The sequence below is a fragment of the Hemicordylus capensis genome, chromosome 3, assembly GCF_027244095.1.
Source record: "Hemicordylus capensis ecotype Gifberg chromosome 3, rHemCap1.1.pri, whole genome shotgun sequence".
Classification (NCBI taxonomy): Eukaryota; Metazoa; Chordata; class Lepidosauria; order Squamata; family Cordylidae; genus Hemicordylus; species Hemicordylus capensis.
The window spans coordinates 352,296,256-352,317,979 of NC_069659.1; the positions used below are offsets into that span (position 1 = coordinate 352,296,256).

The following is a 21,724-nucleotide window of genomic DNA, read 5'->3' on the forward strand; positions in this document are numbered from 1 at the left end:
AAGATCCATTTGTCGTATCGTATTTTGCTAGGAGGAGGGAAAGAGAGCTGTGCCTTAAGCAGTGCAGGTTTCAGGCAGGGGCTGGCATCCCAGCCACTGGATGGGGCCCGTTTTGGCATTCGTCATCCCACTGCAGCTCTTGGCACAAAAAGACCATTCTGAGAGTGTGCCACCCTTTTATCGGAGCAAAGAGGCACCTTTTTAAAATGGTGATTATTTTATACTTCGGCGTGGCTTGGCCTGAAAAGCTGGCGGGGGTGGGAAGGAAGCATAGCTGCCTTTCCTTCTCAGCTGGCTCCTCTCTTTCCCATCCCACTGTGCTGCCTGCAGGCTGGCCATTTGTCTGGTAGAGTTTTGTGGGAGCTATGAATACCTCCTGACAAATGGCCAGCCTTGAGGCAGCCCTGCTCTCTTTAACACCGGGGCAGGATGGGAGAGAGCAGCCACCAGAGCTGCCGGGACCCAGAGGCAGTTGTGTCTCCTTTGGAGGGTGGAACCTCCATCCTCCAGTTCCCAGGAGAGAAAAGAGGGTGGCGCGTCCTGAGGTGTAGCCCCGGATGAAGGCTAGTGGCCCCCAAGGAACACAGAGGCCAGGAGGAGGGCCAGGAAAGTGGGCTTGGTGAGGCTGGCCGAGTTCTTGCTGGGCAGGCCGCAGTCCTGGTAGGGCTCCAGGCAGGCGGCGTAGGCCATGACGTGGGCGATGTAGGTCTGCTCCTGCACCCCGTGGAAAAGGTGGGCCATGGGGCCCTTGGCCAAGATGGCCACGTCCTCGCCACCGTGGGTCTCCGAGTTCAGGGGCACGGCCGCTTGCTGGTGGTAGTTGTCGCTTTCTAGTGAGAGAAGACGGGAGGGGAGGGGATGGAGTCAGCAGCACCCACCCTCTGCTCCTTGCCCCCACTGCTGCGTCCCTGCTCATCTGGCAGTGTCCGTCGTGCCCCTCCTCTACACCCTGTTCTCTGCGTGGCTTCTGCAGGCCACCTTCTGCCCCAAACCCTGGACCAAGGGACAGTTGTATTCAAGGCCTCTCCCACCCGGTCAGCTCTCCACAGGTAACCACAGGTCGGCCCACCTGCATTGACTTTGCCTCCTTCGTCCCATGCCCAGGTTGATCGTTAGAACTGCTCCTTCCGCTTGAGCGTTAACTTTCCATCATTTATTCTCAAAAGCATCAGACAACTTCCCTAAGCAAGTGTGTGGCTTTAGGTCTGCAGCAGCCAGTTGGCAGGGGGCAAAAATTTAGCCCGATTCATAAGCCCAGTTCAGGCACTGTGCTGTACAAGGGTACAGATGTCTGTACACTCATACGTCTGTGTGTTTATGACTATACCTGTGCTCATTTTAAAAGTGAACCTGGGTATAGGTCTCTCAAATGCATGGGACAAATAGGAAGTGCACTGCTGTGCCTGTGTCCGGCATAACATGTGAATGACTCTACTTGTGTACAGATCTGTATCTCGAAACACTGTACACTCATTGTACGAGTGTTGAACATAGTGTGTGTGAATGGGCTTATACATTATGTTCAGCACTCATACAACGTGTACATAGGCATAACTATTTGCACACTATATTGAACACAGGTTCAGCATTACATTTCCTATCTATACCATGCATTTGAGGGGCCTGTATCCAGGCTCACTTTCAAAATGAACACAGGTACAGTCATTCACATAAAGACATCTGTACACTCGTACAACAAAATGTCTGAATAGGGCAACAGCCTCCTTGCTGGCCCAGCACTCCTTTGCTGGGTTTTGGCCAAGAAGCACAGGACTCCCCAGCTCCTTCCATGCAGGGTAAGCAAACCTTGGGTTCCCATAAGCTATTGCACTACAACTCCCATCATCCACTGCCACAATGTCCAAATGTGAGATGATCGGAGTTGTAGTCCAACAGTTCCTGGGAACTCAAGGCTAGAAGCCCCAGCTCTAAAGCCTTATTATTTTTTTATATTTAATATTTAATATTTTTATATTTAATATTTTAAATATTTAAATATTTAAAATATTTCTAGACCACCCAAAACTTACATCTCTGGGCGGTTTGCAATTAAAATTGTTTAAAACATTGAAAACATTTAAAACCCATTATTAAAAATATTAAAACCATAAATCTAATTAAAATCCTGGGTGAATAAGTGTGTCTTCAGTGCCTTTTAAAAAGTTGCCAGAGATGGGGAGACTCCTATTTCAACAGGGAGCACATTCCAAAGTCCAGGGGCAGCAACGGAGAAGGCCCGTTCCAAAGTAGCCACAAAACGAGTTGGCAACAACTGCAGACAAACCCTTCCAGATGATCTTAGCAGGTGGTGGGGTTCATGGTGAAGAAGAAAGGGCCTAAGCTCTTTAGGGCTTTATACCAGCACCTTGTATTTTGCCCGGAAATGTATTGGCAGCCAGTGTAGTTCTTTTTCAACACAGGAGTGATATGGCCTCTCCTACAGGTAGATGACCCAGAGACCAACCTGGCTGCCACATTCTGAACCATCAGCAGTTTCCGGACTACTTACAAAGGCAGCCCCACATAGAACGCATTGTAGTAATCCAGCCTATACGTTACCAGCATATGTACCACCGTTTTGAGGTGGTTCATCTCAAGAAATGGACTCAGCTGGCGTGTCAGCTGGAGCTGATAAAAGGCACTTCTGGCCACTGCCTCAACTTGGGACACCAAGTAGAGGTTTGAATCCTGAAGCACCAACAGATTGTGTACCTGTTCCTTCTGGGGGAGCGTGACCCCATCCAAAACCGGCAGATCAATATTGTCTCCTGAATTCTGACCCTGCACAATAAGTAACTCCATCTTATCTGGATTCAGCCTCAATTTGTTATCCCTCATCCAGCCCATTACTGCCTCAAGGCATGCATTTAGGGAGGTTATGCCTTCTCTCAATGATGCTGCAATGGAGAAATAGATTTGGGTGTCATCAGCACATTGATAATGCCCTGCACCAAATCTCCTGATGATCTCTCCCAGCGGTTTCATATAGATGTGAAACATAATCAGAAGCAATATGGATGGAGCCTTGATGGACACCATAGGAAAGTTCAGATTTGGAAGAACAGTCTCCAAAAGACACCGTCTGGAATATTCCCATGAGGTAGGAGTGGAACCACTGCAAAGCAGTGCCTCCCACCCCCAATCTCCTCAGATGCTCCAGAAGGATACTATGGTCAATAGTATTGAAAGCCGCCAAGAGATCCAACAGAGTCACACTCCCTCTGCCAATTCCAAATTGGAGATCATCCATCAGGCCGACCAAGGCAGTCTCCACCCCATAGCCCGCGTGAAAGCCAGTTTGAAATGGGTCTAGATGATCAGTTTCCTCCAAGACCACCTGGAGATGGGAGGCCACCACCTTCTCAATGACCTTGACCAGCCATGGAGGTTTGGAGACAGGCCTGTAGTAGTTGCTTAACTCTGAGGGATCCAAGGCAGGCTTCATCAGAAGCGGTCTAATGATTGCCTCCTTCAGACAAGGAGGCATCCTGCCTTCCCTCAGAGAAGCATTTATGATCTCTACCTGGCCCTCTACAACAGCCTCCCTGCTAGATAGAACAAGCCATGTCGGGTAAGGATCAAGAGGACAGGTGGCAGGCCACACCATTCCAAGCAACTTGGCCACATCCTCAGGAGTCACAAACTGAAACTGATCCAGGGTCATCACATGCCTTGCCACTTCAGCCCTTGGAGTTCTTCCATAGACCATGGAGCCAGTTTCGATGTGAGTCTGAGAGGACGCTTAGGAGTGAACGTGTCCAATGCCCTGGTAAGTTGATTATTCCACTTGTCCACCAGAGTGTCAACAGGGTCACCAGCAGAGCCAACACTAAATTCCTCCAAGGCTTCTTGGAATCCTGTTGGATCCAATAACCTTCTCGGGTGGACCATCCTAATGGACCCTCCACCCCTGTGGAGGTGGGATGTGGTCGTGAGTCCAAACTTAACTAGATGGTGGTCAGTCCATGACAATGAGGAAATCATAGGATCACCACCCTGTTCAGAGTGGAAAAACCAGATCAAGCGTGTGACCAGCAATATGTGTCGATGGGCCCATATTGGGCTGCAGCCTCAGGTTAACATCTGTGGGAAGTGTGGGCAGGATTGGGATCAGCCCCTGAGTGACTCAGCTGTTCCTCGGGTCACCTGCTCAGTTTTGGGCTTTATAGGAAGGCTCCTTGTGACTCAGGGTGTTAGAAGCCCAGCAGAGAGAGAGAAAGGGAGAGTCCATCTATCTCCCATCCAGTGCTGCCTGGAGTGAGAGACCAGGTGGGTGCTGGGGTTCCTTCTGCTGTTGCCTGCCTGCTTTTGCTTCCCCTGTGAGGTCCTTCGTCATGAACCCTGCTGCCTATTAAGATCATCTGACGGGGTCTAGTTATGGTTGCCACCGGCTCATAGGGTGGCGACTCGGGACTGGGCCTTCTCTGTGGCTGCCCTGGGGTTTGGGAATATGCTCCCTGTCAAAATATGAGCATCTCATCTCTAATTGTTTCTAGGAAGACTCTCAAGACACACCTGTTTCCTCAGGGTTTTAACTGAAATTAATTTTTAAACTGTTTGTTCTTATCCCCAGGAAATTGTTTTCACTTTTTCATTCCGTGAAGTTACTGTATTTGGTTTGGCCTTTAGCACCTTCGGCCAAGAAGGCTGTTGTGCATCCTCTGCCATGAATGTTCACCCCCAACCTGGTCCAACCACCCCCACCTGACCCTTTTGCCAGCCAGTGCCTTCTTACCACTTTCTTCAAATTCCACATTGGGACGGCCCTGGCTAGTAATCTGGAAGCCCGGCCCATTCCCATACACGATGGATGTGTATGACTTCTTGTCTGCTGCTAGTTCAGGAGACAAGCCTGCCAAGGGAAGAGGCAGAGGGGTACATATTAAGGAGCTGCCTTATATTGGATCATACCATCAGTTTGTCTAGCCCAGTACTGTCTACTCTGAACAGGAGTGGCTCCTCAAATCCAGGGGCGTAACTATAATAGGGCAAGGGGAGACAGTTGTCTGGGGGCCCACTGCCTTGCCCCCCCAGGCAAGTCACATGACTGACTCCCCCAGCCGTGCACCTGCCCAGGCTTCCTTCAGTTGTATTCATCTTCCGAAATTGATGTGAGTGTTAAGACTTGGAGCGACCAGAAGAGCATGTCTTTCTCTAGTACCATCAAATGACTTGCATCGTCCACAATTTACAAAACCTTTTAAAAATAATTTTTTAAAATCTTGTCTCTGGGCCCACTCCAACCTTGCTACGCTCCTGCTCAAATCTCCTGTACAGTCTTTCTCAGACTTGTTGCATAAGACTCATTGGAGGTGCCAAGGACTTGAACTGGGACCCTTTTATCATGTTCCAGGCTAAGTCAAGGTTTCTGCCAAGCCAGAGATCCAGGAGGGACACAGACCTTGGACAGATCCAAAGTAAAAGAGGTCAGAACCTTGGATAGCTCCAAGCAAGCGAGCGGGAGATAACAGCATGGATGGATGTTGCTCCAGCAGATGCTTGGACCTGACTGCTGCATTTTATAGCTGCTGCTCTGATAGTGGATTGAGCCCACCCCTTTCCTGGGAAAGGCTCTGCTGTTTAAAGGGGCATTGCCTGATTTTTCTAAGCATTAGCTCTGGTGGTGTTGGTGGACCTCAGGCAGGTCCTCAAGGGACTTTTCTGACACAGAGGATTTAGGCAGGGCCAGGTTGTAGTGGGGGTGCTTTCTCTTTCCCTCGATTCTTGAAGTGCACGGTCCCCTGTGGTAAGGCTCACAGGGTCTTCCCAACCTGCCTCATGCCCTGAACTCTCCGCCTCATCCCCAGACCCCCCCCCGCATGCCCCCTCTCTCTCATAGCTTGTGAAGTGTACATACTCATGGCAATATCATTACCATACACTTTGGAACTAGCAGTCATAACATCAGTCAGGGGAGGAGCTATAATAGGGTGCATGGATCTGAAGAATCTGTACTCTCCTGCCTCCAGAGTCACCTCAATCCTCTTTGGGGCCAACCTGCTCACCGCCCCTCACCCCCTGGGTTAGCAGCTCCTGGGACTGTCGCACTGCGCATGTGTGTGGTGTGGGGAGGCTGTGCAAGAGATCCCTGAGGGAAGCAGGCGGGGCGGGGGAGTGGAAGGCTCCAGCTGCAGGGTTCACCTTCTCCTCACATGCGCTGCCCATCCCCAGTGGCACATCACATGGAGCACACCGTCACTGGGTGGGAAGCCGCACAGAGCCAGCCTTACCCTCATGGCTCTTCCCCAAGTCAGCTAATTAGGGCACCCTAATACCAACTCCAGCCTCATACCAAAAATGGAAGTTCCTCTCAAGGTGTAACCACCAAAGTTGAAGACATGGGAGTGGTCGGCGGTGACCACGCTGAGGGTGTCCTCTTCGTCCGTCAGCTCCCCTGCCCGCTGTATGGCTTTGTCAAACTCCACTGCCTCGGTGAGAGCCAGTTTGGCAATGCCATCGTGGTGTCCATGGTCAATCCTGCCTCTTGCAGAGAAATGGCAAAGTGAGCTTAGTTTTTGCAAAGCAGACTCATAGGAACATAGGAAGCTGCCATATACTGAGTCAGACCATTGGTCTATTTAGCTCAGTATTGTCTACACAAACTGGCAGCGGCTTCTCCAAGGGTGCAGGCAGAAATCTCTCTCAGCCCTATCTTGGAGATGCTGCCAGGGAGGGAACTTGGAACCTTCTGCTCTTCCCAGAGCAGCTCCATCCCCTGAGGGGAATATCTTACAGCGGTCACACATCAAGTCTCCCATTCATGTGCAACCAGGGTGGACCCTGCTTAGCTCAGGGGACAAGTCATGCTTGCGACCACAAGACCAGCTCTCTTCTGACTCAAAGCCATGTGCAAACATTTGCCAAACCCAACAAAAGTGATTGGCAGAAAAATCAGGACAGATCGAAGGAAGGACTGCGTCACACAACCTGTAACTAATTTGTGCTCTCCAGCTGTTAATTTGTAACTAAACTGGGTCCCCAGATGTTGTTGAACTACAACTCCCGTGATCCCCTGCAACAATGGTGGGGAAGGATGGGAGTTGTAGTCCAAGAACACCTGTGGACCCACATTTGAGAACCCCTGATGTATGGAATTTGCTTCTGCAAGATATCGGAGTGGCCAGCAGCTTAAGTGGCTTTAAGAGATAGTTGGACGAACTCTGGCCAAAGAGAGGTACTACTTGACAGCAGTTTAGTCCAGAGTGACCATGGATTGTTGACAGACATTTTGCAATTTATATGATGTCATCAACATCTTGTGACTGTCCCATGATATACCCCTCAGACATCAGTTTCTGTTGAGACTGCAGAAAATCCAACCTGAAAACCCCAAGTGAAACAGCTGTGCAATGAGCAAAGGTATAGCTCTGGACTGCACAACTCTGAGCCTCCAGCTGTTTTTGGACTACAGCTCCCATAATCCCCCAGCCACAGTGGCCAATAGTGAGGGATTATGGGAGTTGTCATCCAACATCTGCAGGAGGGCCAAAGCTGTACAGGCCATAGAGACACCAGAGAACATCTGTGCCAACGTGAGGGTGCAGAGTTCTCTGCGCTGGAAATGACGTATTGGAGGGTTGTCTCCCAAGGGAAGGCCTCCTCATTCATGCACCTAAGCACACCTTTGCCCCTTTCTTTCTGTCCATTGACCGTTGCAGTCTGTGTGCTTTTAAAAAATCAAAATTAGTTTTATCAATTTTCCACTCCGCCTCTTTTAATTCAACCCACTCCCCACCATTAACTGTTTCCTCCTAGACTGGTCCTGATGCTGCTTTCTCTGTCTGGAAAACCTGGCATCGCTCCACCCTGGCCCTGACGGCGATCTTTGGATTGTTTTATTAGGGCCATAGTTACACAATTGCACTCTTCCCCGCTGCCACCCCATAGTTTAATGGCTTAACTAAGCACAACATGCAAGCAAAAGGATACAGTTTGGAAAAGGAGGAAATGGGAGGAGGGACAGTGGACCCAATGCAAGCCTTGAGCATGTGCCAAAAAACGTTTGCTCAGAAGGAAGACCCATTTATTTGGTGCAATGAGAGGCTGGGGGTCTGGGGGGCACCTCTGCCTCCCCCTGCCTCCCAGTGCACCGCCTTCCCCCCTCAACCCACTGTCCCTCCCCCCCCACCAAGCTCCTCCCCCCACTACTGATGATGCCAGGCACAGTGTCCCCCTGTGGCCACGCCCCTTCCCTCGGTGTTGGCATGCCACTGGGCAAGAACAATGCCTAGCACTGGGCGAGAACCTGTGACCCCTCACCTTCTCCAGCCAGCCACGAAGTGCTTCTTTGCCAGCTCGGTGCTTTCTTTTTATCTCTTCCCCAGCTGGCTGGAGAGGGCGAAGGGCTGCGTGTTCCTCCTCAGCACCGACTGCACCCCCTGAATTGGTGTGATGATGCAGGGGGAAGAGATGTGGCCAATGCAAGGTAGTGCACTTGGCAGTGGCAGCAGCATCCTTGGTGGATTGTCCCTGGGCCACCGCCAGCATCCTTGCTACGCCCCTGGTGCTTAGGCTAGGAACTGAGGATGAGGAGAAGGGAGCTATGCCAATCTGGGGCAGGCCAGAAGTGTCCAAGGGCCCACCCCCCAAGCAACTTATCTTCAACGAAGAGGTAGAAGCCCTTGGGGTTGCGACTGAGGATTTTGATTGCCACCTCCATCATCTCCTCCAGAGACGGGTCAGTGTGGTTGTTGCGGTTCAGCTCATATTTCATGTCAGAAGGTTCAAAAAGACCTGTGGGGTGGGTGGGTGGGTGTAGAAGGGGACAATGTAGCCTTAAGTGCATTCTGGGGGAAAGCTGGGACGAGAAACGTTAGGGTGAGAGAATTTGTTGGAGAAAGACTGATGTCCTCAGGCTATGCAGACCACCTTAAGTGGTGCCGTGGGGAAATGCTTGACTAAAAAGCAGAAGGTTGCTGGTTTGAATCCCCACTGGGACTATATTGGGCAGCAGCAATATATAGGAAGATGCTGAAAGGCATCATCTCATACTGCACGGGAGGAGGCTACCAAAAGGAAACCACAGGGCTCTGTGGGCACCAGGAGTTGAAATCGACTTGACGGCACACTTTACTTTTAAGGCTATGCAGCCATCAAGGGTTAAAGCTTCTTGTGTCCGCTACTGCTTCAGGTTTCAGGTGGAGAGCAGCATATCTACACCCCCAGCCCAGCCCACAAAGCCTTCTCCTGGACACACTCGCTTTCTATGAACAGGGAGATTTTCTTCTCATGAGGAAGCATGCACACATGAAGCCTGCTCTCTCCCCCTCCCCCATGGCCTGACCTGCATCATAAAGTGGTACAGTCCACACAAAGCTTTGCCACATGATGAAATGGACTGACCCTTAAATATGGTCTGAAAAAACAGATTGCTATATAAACATATAGAGGCATGGATGAAGAAGACATTTCCCAGAAGACAATGGGAGATGAATGGATAGATTTGAATCCCTCACCCATTAGGTGGCTAATCTCTGGATCGTTTGCAGCGCTCATGAGTTCTGTGCGGTTCCAGACATACTTGGAGCCCTAGGAAGAAACCCAACGACTCTTAAGGGACTGTTTACACTTCTCAGGCTAAATGCAGAATGCCACACAGATGCAGGTTCCATGGGAAGGAAGAAATGCTAGGCAGGTAGGCTGATGGGAGTTGGATGAGTTCAGTAACAAAGGTTCCTTCAAACCAGCAGTGTCTGTGTGCCTCTATCTATTCTAACACCAAGTTACAGGCTTTCAACCTGGGTTATGCCACCTTTGAGTGCTGTGCCCCCTCTAAAATATACACGGAGACCAGAAGCATAACAGAGAGTGGGTTGTTGCCCAACCAGCACAGCCCCTTCCTCGGCAGGGTGGGGGGTGGGATGGGACTCTCCAGGAAGACCTTCGATCTGAACTGGCAACCCTCGGCTGAACAACTAGCCCTGAAAGCGGCAGAGATCTGCATTCACATTTGCAGACCAGATTGCTGAAATCTCAGAAGCCAGAAGGGGTTGTGACTGCACAAGAGATGGGGCCAGGGTCAGGGAGGCGGGGCTTCCAGTGCCTTCCATGGCTCCTTGCCCTTCATGTTGACTAGAAAGCCAGACTGAGTTATGTCTAGCAACGGGCGTAACTATAATAGGGCAAGGCGAGACAGTTGTCTGGGGGCCCACTGCCTTGGGGCCTCCCCCCCAGAGGCAAGTCACATGACTGACTCCCCCAGCCACACACCCGCCCGGGCTTCCTTCAGTTGTATTCATCCTCCGAAATTGATGGGAGTGTTAAGACCTCAGAACAGCATGTCTTTCTCTAGTGCCATTAAATGACTTGCATTGTGGCACATAGATAGACAGATAGATAAAACCTATCGATCGATAGAACGCCCTTCCAAAATGGCTCAGGGCGATATATAGAACCTATACATTTTACTATGCTTTTTGTTACCACTATTCAGCCTCATTTAAGATTTCTTTACTTCATGAGCTGAGCTTCAGTGAGTGGGGGTGGACATTTTAAAATCTTGTCTCTGGGCCCACTCCAACTTTGCTACGCCCCTGTCAAGCAACACACCTGGAAGAATCAGCAATGCAAAAGAGAACATATACAAATGTACTTTATGGGCACAATTTAGTGGTGTCACAGAATTGAGCTGTTCACGGTGTGGAATTTGCATTACCATGGTGCAGAATTCAACATGCTTTGAGTGTGCATCAAACCAAGACCACAAGTCACAATATTTGCAAAATGGATCTAAAAAGCATATCCGTGCAAGGAGCTTACCGGTGGAGATGAGCTCAGCCACTCGTCGATGAGATTAAGGCCATCCCTGCGGAGTCCGTTGTGCAGGGGGTTGGAGGGATATTCGGGGTCTGGGGTGCCTGCAGGGGTCATGTACTTCCTGCCGCCTCCTAGGATGACCTGTGAGAAAAGCGTTAGGTCATAATAAACTGCATGTAAGCCGCATTCAATAAAGAAACTGAATATAAAATAAAATGCAATCTTTGGTTGCAGAAAATGATTATAAGCATAAAATTTATTTATTTACTTACTTATTTAATTTAACATATTTCTATACCACCCAAAACTTACGTCTCTGGGCAGTCCATTGCTTTGCATCAATTGCTTTGAATCGGGGTGAGCAACCTGAGGCTCTCTAGCAGTCATTGGACTACAACTCCCATCATCCCCAGCCGCATTTATTTTTTACCAATGTAGGTTTTGTGCACTAGACATTTCCACTGAGTTATTAGCAATAAATAGTTGGGTTATCAAAAGAGGTCTGCAGAGAGAGTGCTGCTATTTCCACATGTCCAACATAAAAGGGGAAGTGAAACTCGCTCAATGATTCCCACAATCCTTAATTTATCAGCTGGAAGAGATTCGAGCCCAATTCCCACAGAAGGGCTCTTCCTCTCTCTGCACTGTTAACTCTGCAGATCTGGGTTGACATGACTGAAGGATTCTCCATGAAGTTTTTCACACCCAGCTTTTAGTTCGTATCTCCTCCAGTATGGAGATATGTGTGCACAAATAGGTCAGATGTACTCCAAAGTCCCTGTGAGCTACCGAGGAGCAATTCACACACAATTTGGGTTTTTCATCACACGTTAAGAGTATAGCACAATTTCTAGCTGGGGTAAAAAAAATTCACTTTTTGCATCGGGTTTTGTTTTGTTTTTGTTTGGAGGGGGGGGTTACTCACAGTAAAGCCTTTCAGTAAAGCCTGCTGTCTGGGAAAGCACCATGTCTGTCTATCTATCTATCTATCTAATCCCTGCACATAGAAAATTAGCATATCAAAGAGAAGATAAAACTAGAATCCTTGCTAGCTGTCTATGCGCAAGAATTTTTTATTTTTTATTTTTAAAGAAAATGTCAGAGGCCTCAGTCATGCGAGCCTAGATTGGGAGGACTGCAGTCCCAGAACATGGGGAATTGTAGGGTTTCTCCTAGTAGGCATTATGCTAACTCCACATATGCGTTTGGATCTTGGGCTTGTATCGTCCATGTGTTTCCCTGCCTGCCATGGAGCTATGGTGCCACATTACGGATCTGAAACTTTTGGGTTTGAAGCATAATTACGGTGCTTCCTACATTTAAAATGACATAACGGAAATACAGAAAATCTCTCTGTGGCATTTCATAGGCTGGTTCTGTTATTATCAGATTCTGAAGATTCACAATAATCTAACCGGTAATTTATATGTTTAATTTGTTCACATGGTAAGATTCAGGAGTAGTGCGGAGTTTAAGAGAAGTCACTGGTAGCCAGGCAGTAGAGTTGCCAACTGATCATAGAAAAACTAGCAAGGTCTGCTGCTGTGCCATTAACAGAGGTTTGCAAAAATCAGCAAACGAGTTTAGAGAAATTTTTGGAAGACATGTCTATCAATGGCTACTAGTCTGAGGGCTATAGGCCACCTCCAGCCTCAGAGGCACGATGCCTCTCAATACCAGTTGCAGAGGAGCAGTGTTCCCTCTAACAGGGATTCCCAGATGTTGTTGATGCCAACTCCCAGAAGACTTAAGCAAAAGCTATTGCAGCTGGGGATTCTGGGAGTTGTAGTCAACAACATCTGGGAATCCCTGTTGGAAGGAACCCTGCAGGGGAATAGCAGCAGGAGAGAGGGCACCTGCTCTTGCCTGTGGGCTTCCCAGAGGCATCTGGTGGGCCATTGTGTGAAGCAGAATGGTGGACTAGATGGGCATTCTTGGGCCTGATCCAGCAGGGCTTTTTTAATGTTCTTATGTTCTTAACCTTTTCATGGCCTGGAGCTATACCTTATTTTTTATTTATTTATCATTATTTATAGTCTGCCTCTCCTAAAATTATTCAAGGACTAATAAAGCAAAAAGCATACTACTATAGAAAATACAAAATAATTATATCAGAAATATTGGACTATCGCTTGCTCATTTTTGCAGACGAACCGGCTGATTAAGGCATGGCTAAAGGGGTCAGTTCAAAAGTTTGGAACCTGAGAAGGAAGCGTCCCTGCTCAACAGAGCCAGCCCCACATCCAGGGAGCACCCAACCTCCACAGTCCAACCCGAGAGGGCTGATGTGTGTGTGTGTGTCGGGGGGGGTGCTAGTAGGGCAGGACTGCAGTCCAAGGAAGATGGGTGCCTGCCCCATAGCATACCGTGATGTCAACATTTCTAAGGAGCTGCTCAGCGATGTCTTTGCAGCCTTCGTCAATTGCCGACTGGGGCATGTTGGCATCTGAATACCAGTTCCGGTTCACCACATGGGCGTAGGCCCCAGCTGGCGAAGCATGCTGAACCCGTGTGGTGGTCACAATTCCCACAGACTTGCCTAAAACGGAGAGAGAAGCCTGAGGAAAGGGACTCTCCAGGCCACATGCACAGACAGAAAGTTCTACCACGAGGTGGGCCTTGTGAGAACTGAAAACAGAGAACTTGTTCCACAGAATTTTGGAGACAAAAGGGCTCTTCTAGAGGCAGATATAGTCCAACATCAGCTCAAATTACTCCAGAAAATAAAATGAGAAATCCATGCTATGAAGCAGAACGTTGCAGTGTATTCGTAGTGCCATCTGGAGCAATCAGTGAAGCAACCATCTTTTTTCACATTCCTTTTATTCTACCTTGGAAAAGGATGGTTGCTTCATGGTTGCTTCACGGATTGCCAGCAGATGGCGCCAAGAATATAGTGCATCCTCCTTCCTAGTATGGATTCCCCATTTTATTTTTCATACTAATCTGAGCTTATGTTGGAATATATCCATCTCTGGAAGAGCCCATTTCTCTCTGATATCCTGTGGAACAAATTATACACAAAGTGCCTTCTTTCAACATGGTTTTCTTTTTCCTTTGAGCTTAGCTGCCAGAAAAATAAAGGTGCAAGATCTTTTCTCCCTCCCTCCCTCCTTTCTTTCTCTGTATGTCTTGGGTGAAAAGTCAGTTTTGCATTGGGCTCCACCCCTGCCCTGCCCTAGAAGATTACTGGTTTCTGCTCCTAGATCTACCAAAAACCTGCTGTGTTCTGCCATAGACCTATCCAGGAATGGCTTGGCTCCATTCCAGAAGGTTTTCACTTCAAGACCGGCCAGTCCACAATCCCACACACCCCTCCCACACCCCGTGAGCTACGTCAGGTCCAAGGCTAGCTCAGTTTCCTCCCGCCTCTGCCCTCCTGATGCTTACCAGCCAAACGAGCTCTCTGCAGCACAGAGATGACTTCGTTGCCCTTCGTCGTGTTGCATTGGCTATGCTGGGCAGCCGCACTCACCCCGATGGTTTCATAGTTGCCCTTCACCCCACAGAGGTAGGCAGTGCCAGTGCCTGCACTGTCGGGGACCTGCCGATCCACATTGTAGGTCTGCCAAAATCATAGGAGATGTGGTTGGAAGGTCTGAGGATAGGCAAGCTGCCAGCCAGAAGCAGTGAGAGTGGGTGGGGACCAGGGCTGAGCTCTAATGCTAGATAAGTGAAGGGCCAAGAAGTGAAAGGGAAATGCCACTCTCACCTCTGGTGGACAAGGCTGTGTGTACCCATTCAGGGCTCCCAGAATCACACCATGCAGGTGATATGTACTATGTCCTGAGTTCAGCATCCTATAAATGTCAGCTTTTTTAAAAAAATAAATAAATCAAAGTTTCTAGCTCTCATGCTCATGAAGAAGGCTTTTCAAAGGTATGAGCATGCAATGCTGAAGCCTCAGAAGCCAAACCCCAGAGAGGCAGCTGCTGATTGGGATTTCTAGGTGTTAGGGGCGGCCCCACATCAGAGGTTCTCAACTTTGGGGCCCCTGGTGTTATTGGACAACAGCTCACAAATTCCCAGCCGCAATGCCCTTCAAGCTGGGAATTGCCGTCAAACAACTGGGGACCCAAAGTGGAGAAGCCCTTTATTAGAGAGCCACAGATGGAGAACATGGCAACCTTCCTCCCCCGCCTCGACAGCTCGCCAAGACCCTGTTTTAGCAGGAGAGGCCTGGACATATGCATGGAAAGAGCGAAGCCTCTCCCTCAAATGTTGGGGGTGGGGTGGGGTTTGAGAACAGGCTTCACCAGTTGATTTACTGCCTGTGTGATCAGAGAGCAGGATCCCTGCGAGGAAAACAGGGACAACATGGCTAACCTAGAGTGGAATCGGGAGAAGTAAAAACAGTTAAGAACTTCAAAGTCCAGAGGAGAAGGCAGGCTGGCCAGGTTACCTTGGAAAGTGCCACATATGGAAAGGCGTCCATTGCCAGGGGTGTCTCAGGGCCTGGATTATTCTGCATCTGTCCCTTCAGGATGCGGGTGGCAGTGATGGTGGGGATGCCCATGCCTGCCAGGGGAAACAGACTCAGCGTAATCCGGACCTTGACCTCCCCTATGCACATAGACACGACTTGTCCCCTTAGCTAAGCAGGGTCCACCCTGCTTGCATATGAATGGGAGACTAGAAGTGTAAGCACTGTAAGATACTCCCCTTAGGGGATAGAGCCTTTCTGGGAGGAGGAGAGGGTTCCAAGTTCCCTCCCTCCCTGGCTTCTCCAAGGTAGGGCTGAGAGAGATTCCTGCCTGCAACCTTGGGGAAGCCGTTGCCAGTCTGCAAAGACAACACTGAGTTAGACGGACCTATGGTCTGACTCAGTATATGGCCGCTTCCTATGTAACTGCCCCAGTTTCCTTACTGGACATCCTTGCTGCCAAAGCAAACCTATTTTATTTTAAGGCCTCTGTTCTGTCAGAAATCACATTGGCACAGGCTGATAGCTTGTGATAGTGATCCCTGGGTGTCAAAAACTGCACCCAGTCACTCTAAGATTTGACACATTTGCATGATCAATAGCGGCTCATCCTAACAAGCCAGGGTCAGGGTCAAATGAGGTGCAGCAAACTCTGGTTCCTGGAAGCTCCTGTCTCTCCCATCCCACTGCTAATGAGAGCAGCACAGCTCGCAGGCTGTCCATTCATTAGGTAGAGCTTTGCAGGCTGAGCCTGCCATAACAAATGTGCCTGCAGGCACGGCTGCTCTCGCTAACACCCGGGTGGGGTGGGGTCGGATGGGGTGGGATGGAAGAGAGAGGAGCAACCAGAGCTGCCAGTAACTAGAGGCAGCTGCACCTCATTTGACACACACTCACCAGCTCATTAGGATGAGGCGTTGCTGATTTGGGTGGAGGCAGGCCCAGCCAGAAACCTGAACACCCAAGAAAATGAAGTTCCAGACTCATTCTCCAATTGGCTGTGCTCCAGAGGAGTGGACTTGCAGGGCATAAAATCAGGTTCTGAAAAGTGCAGGCTGAAGACCCCTTGCACACCTGAGGCAGGCCATCACAAGCTGCCTCACCTGCTTATGGGAAAGGTGTCCTCCTCCTCCTCCTCTCTGGCAGCAATAGCCACCGACTCCTGACATAATGCATGCCCTCCTGGGCCACTGATCTGGTTAGGAAAAGGGGTGGGTGGGGTAAAGTGGAAGAGGAAATGTCAAAAAGGCAGTAGAGTACTGAAGGTGCTCCACAGAGTGTCTCCCTCCAGTTCCCTACTTTCCTGCTGACATTTCCTCTTCCGCTCCATCCCCCTTTTCTTAACCAGCCCAGCAGCACACAAGGGAGGAGCAGGAGGGTGCCTGCTGAGAAATGGTAGCAGGGGTATAACCATAATAGGGCAAGGGGAGACAGTTGTCTGGGGGCCCACTGCCTTGAGGCCTCCCCCCCACCGTGGCAAGTCACATGACTGACTCCCCCAGCCACACACCCGCCCGGGCTTCCTTCAGTTGTATTCATCCTCTGAAACTGATGTGAGTGTTAAGACCTGGAGCTACCAGAACAGCAGGTCTTTCTCTAGTACCATTAAATGACTTGCATCGTCCACAATTTACAATACCTTTTAAAAATAATTTAGGATTTCTTTACTTCATAAACTGAGCTTCAGTGAGGGGGGACATTTTAAAATCTTGTCTCTGGGCCCATGCCAAGCTTGCTACGCCCCTGAATGGTAGTCAGTGCTACCATCGCCAAGGAGGAGGAGGAGGAGGAAGAGGAGGAGTGGGGAGGGAGGGAAGTCATTTTGGAGCGGCAGCTGTGCCTTAATTTTGCAAAGGGCTGATCAGAGGGCAGATGGGTGGCAGAGGGCAGAGGATGTCGTGGCTGGCGGCACCTGAGCAGCACCCCAGAAATCCACCACTTGAGGCAACTGCCTCCACATGCCTCATTGGAGGACCGCCCCTGGTTCTGCCATGGGTCAAATACACACATGCTGAGCAAGGATGGTCACATGCCTGTCTCCCTGTGCTCCACTATCAAACACGGAGTACCAACAGTCCACATTAAGGCCGGAAACAGATTTGCAGAGGGTAACTGGTGGGTGGAAAGGAGAACTGCCATTCACGGCACACACATGCTTCTCACTTTTGCCTCTGGTCGCACACCTTTTGCAGGCCTTCCCTCTGTTTTCATGATAACCGGCATGTTTTCATGCAAGTCCTACAGGACTAGGAGCGAAGGTGGGAAGAACTAAATGAATATTTATTCATTTTGATTGTTCTGGTCTTTCATTCTTGTGCAATTATGTGCTACCACACAGACTGTGCTCCCTCCCTCCGACCTCCCATTTTCTTATCTAAATGGGCTTAATGTGATAGATTGGTTGTACTGGTTGTGGGCTGTTACGAACTGTAATTGCTGTTAACTTGTATCTTGTCAAGGACCGTAATAAAGATCTATCCATCTACCTCGTGCATTGATGTCATTTTATTGTTGTTTATTTTCCTGAACCTCCTTGGGTTGCCTTTGGGAAGAAGAGTGGCACGAATGTATTTTAAAATAAAATAAAAGCGTGTGCTCTGAAATTCTTGGGCTTGGGTTGGTGGGGCATTGGGACTAACACAGCCTGCATGCTTAATTCTACACACACACGCACACACACGCACACACTTTTGCTCCTTAAATTCAGCAGGCAAGGAAGCTCAAGCCATGCCCTGGATACTCACCATCTCCCAGGAAGAGGATGAGGTTTTTAGCTTGGTAGTGCCGATGCCGAAGCTGCAGGGCTTCTTTGATGGCCTGGGATGCCTGTTCCTTCCAGAATCGGGGGTTCTGCTCTTGAACTTGAAGAACAGAGACAGGGACTGCAGATGTGAGCACAGCACAACCCCACGCACCGCTTCTAATAATGTGTTGCAACTGAACTCCCTCTAGTCTTAACAACGGAACCAAACTTTATTTCTGAGATGAAGTTAACAGAGTTTAACACACTGAAAAATTAATACAGCTTCAGGAGAAGCTTATTTTATTTTATTATTTATTTATTCATTCATTACATTTTTCTACCCCGCTCTTCCTCCAAGGAGCCCAGAGCGGTGTACTACATCCTTGAGTTTCTCCTCACAACAACCCTGTGAAGTAGGTTAGGCGGAGAGAGAAGTGACTGGCCCGGAGTCACCCAGCTAGTTTCGTGGCTGAATGGGGGATTTGAACTCGGGTCTCCCCGGTCCTAGTCCAGCACTCTAACCACTACACCACGCTGGCTCCCTTATGAAACCATTAGTCACCTTGTAGTTAACACACAATAACAACAACAAGGAGGTTCTTCTTCTCAGACGCCCCCTCCTATGATTATTAAGCTTATCTGTTCCCAATGTTCTGTTAAATACACCAGCTTATCTGTGGATTGTCTTTCTGGGTCTAGGACCATTCAAGTCCCTGAAGAGATCACACAGTGGCAAAAAATGGTTCCCTCGGTTCTTTCACTTGACTGGCCGCATCCTGAGGCATTCTGGGCTTGCCCCTTATACAGTAACTGGGATTAGGATTGGCAAATGATATCATTATGGGATAGCAGCTACATAAGCAGGGAATTTTCCAGCATGGAAGGCAACATAACCAGCTCTCGGAGAGGGGAGCTGGTCTTGTGGTAGCAAGCATGACTTGTCCCCTGAGCTAAGCAGGGTCTGCCCTGGTTATATTTGAATGGGAGACTTCGTGTGAGCACTGTAAGATCTTCCCCTCAGGGGATGGAGCCGCTCTGGGAAGAGCATCTAGGTTCCAAGTTCCCTCCCTGGCAGCATCTCCAAGATAGGGCTGAGAGAGATTCCTGCCTGCAGCCTTGGAGAAGCTGCTGCCAGTCTGTGAAGACAATGCTGAGCTAGATAGACCAATGGTCTGACTCATTATATGGCAGCTTCCTGTGTTCATATGTTCCTATGTCATATATCAAATCCCCCAGAAGTTTGGGTTTGTTTATATATAAAGTTTAGATCATGTCTCTATGTAAAAAGTACATCTAGTGCCATACAATAACAGCAGCTAAAAATAATATTTAAAATGGCACAGATGGGACTTTTAAATGTGGATTGTGCTAGTGCCTGGGGTGTGGACCTGATCCGGGCTTAGAATTGGTCAGGTTTGCACTTTGAACGCCACTGCAGACAGTAGCTAGACCTTTGGACTGAGTCAGCAAGGCAGATCTTCCCTTCTTCATTAATAAAACCCAGAAGAGGCTGCTGTTATGTCTCTGCATGTCCCTGCTCTGGGCTCACCTCTTTCTGGTCAGGAGGCAGTCTCCACACACTGACTTGGGGTGGGCGTTTCTGATTGCTCAATGATGCCGCAAAGCTGGAAGGACAGCTCCGACACGACAGTTGGAGGATACAATTGTAGGATAAAATTCTAAAGCACATAGAAGAACAGGCCCTGCTGGGAGAGAGCCAGCATGGCTTCTGCAAAGGGAAATCTTGCCTCACCAACCTTTTGGACTTCTTTGAGAGTGTCAACGAGTGTGTGGATCAAGGTGATCCAGTTGACATAGTCTACCTGGACTTCCAAAAAGCTTTTGACAAAGTTCCTCATCAAAGACTCCTGAGGAAACTTAGCAGTCAGGGGCGTAACTATAATAGGGCAAGGGGAGACAGTTGTCTGGGGGCCCCGTGCCTTGGGCCCCCCCAGAGGCAAGTCACATGACTGACTCCCCCAGCTGTGCACCCGCCTGGGCTTCCTTCAGTTGTTTTCATCCTCCAAAATTGATGTGAGTGTTAAGACCGGGAGCTACCAGAACAGCACGTCTTTCTCTAGTACCATTAAATGACTTGCATTGTCCACAATTTACAAAACCTTTTTAAAAATAATTTAGGATGATGTTCTGTTGTGGCACATAGGCTATATACATATAAATTTTACTATGCTTTTTGTTACCACTATTCAGCCTCATTTAAGGTTTCTTTACTTCATGAGCTGAGCTTCAGTGAGGGGGGGCATTTTAAAATCTTGTCTCTGGGCCCACTCCAACCTTGCTATGCCATAGTTAGCAGTCATGGGATAAGGGGACAAGTACATGTGTGGATTGCTAACTGGTTGAAAGACAGGAAACAGAGGGTAGGTCTAAATGGAGAGTTTTCACAATGGAGGGAAGTAAGAAGTGGGGTCCCCCAGGGATCTGTACTGGGACCGGTGCATTTTAATTTATTCATAAATGATCTAGAAGTTGGGGTTAGCAACGATGTGGCCAAATTAGCAGATGATACCAAACTCTTCCTGGTAGTGAAATCTAAAACGGATTGTGAGCAGCTCCAAAAGGATCTCTCCAAACTGGGGGAGTGGGCGGCAAAATGGCAAATGCGGTTCAATGTTAGCAAGTGTAAAGTGATGCACATTGGGACGAAAACCCCCAACTTCAAGTATATGCTGATCGGATCCGAGTTGTCGGTGATGGACCAGGAGAGGGATCTTGTGGTCATGATGGACAGCTCGTTGAAAGTGTCCACTCAATGTGCGGCAGCTGTGAAAAAGGCTAATTCCATGCTAGGGATCATTAGGAAGGGGATTGAAAATAAAACGGCTAACATTATCATGCCCTTATACAAAACTATGGTCTGCAGATGATCCCATGACCACTAAGTTTCCTCAGGAGTCTTTGATGAGGAACTTTGTCAAAAGCTTTTTGGAAGTCCAGGTAGACTATGTCAACTGGATCACCTTGATCCACACACTCGTTGACACTCTCAAAGAAGTCCAAAAGGTTGGTGAGGCAAGATTTCCCTTTGCAGAAGCCATGCTGGCTCACTCCCAGCAGGGCCTGTTCTTCTAGGTGCTTTACAATTTTATCCTTGTAAAAGGATAAATATCCTTTTATCGTTTTTATAAGGCACAATCATGTATCATATCTATACATGTTCTTTTTTTCTAATGACTCAAATGTACATTTACACAGTCGGTTTTAAGATAGCTGAGATTACCTGTCATGATAACATTTTCTCCTTTGGTTGCCTCCAGGGTCAGCGCGACCATATAGGCAAATGTGGCAGTCACCTAGAGCGCCGAGCTTTAAGGTCACTAAATAATCTAATAATCTAATAATCTAATAATCTAACTTCCCCGCCAATATTCTAGGTAAATAAAAATTGCAGATGGAACATTTCATAGTGTACTTACAGATAACACACTTGACCTTAGCCAAAAAGCCGAGAAGCACACAATAGACATATCTTTTCTGTTATCTGAAACACCGCAAAAGTCATACTTTTGTCAAGCTTTATTGCTTGAAGTCACTCTCATACACACAGAGACTGATGTGGGCTCTCAGCGGAGATGATTTCACCGCATGCGCAGTAACACTCCAGGAAAGGTTTCAATAGACAGCAACATGCTCTATTGTCTTATGGAGAGTTCTCTTGCCATGCTGGCTGTGGGGTGTGTGGGGGGGGGGCAGGGGCTCTTGCATGTGGGAGAGAGACCACCAGTCAACTGCTGGCTGCTCAGCAAAACCCACCGAAGCAGGATGCCTGCTGCTTGCTTTAG

At 48.7% G+C, this 21,724-nt stretch overlaps 1 protein-coding gene across 1 annotated transcript; it reads right to left on the reverse strand.

Annotated features, from left to right (window-relative positions):
* Positions 1-564: 564 nt before the first annotated feature.
* Positions 565-21,214, reverse strand: ALPI (alkaline phosphatase, intestinal). The gene is made up of 11 exons (XM_053309024.1): positions 21,163-21,214; positions 17,923-18,060; positions 15,158-15,273; positions 14,146-14,320; positions 13,122-13,294; positions 10,759-10,896; positions 9,456-9,528; positions 8,583-8,733; positions 6,293-6,483; positions 4,736-4,852; positions 565-830 (listed from the first exon to the last, which is right to left on the reverse strand). Exons 1-11 carry the CDS (start codon positions 21,212-21,214, stop codon positions 565-567), a joined length of 1,590 nt encoding a protein of 529 aa, XP_053164999.1.
* Between the last annotated feature and the right edge of the window lie 510 nt (positions 21,215-21,724).

Coding starts and splice junctions, on each gene's coding strand:
- ALPI (XM_053309024.1), bottom strand. CDS start 21,214: ATGGTCGCGCTGACCCTGGAGGCAACCAAAGGAGAAAATGTTATCATG. Junction 10,897..13,121: donor TTAGAAATGTTGACATCACG/GTATGCTATGGG, acceptor CTTTTCTCACAG/GTCATCCTAGGAGGCGGCAG. Junction 4,853..6,292: donor GAGAGGAACTTCCATTTTTG/GTATGAGGCTGG, acceptor TTCCCTTGGCAG/GCTTGTCTCCTGAACTAGCA.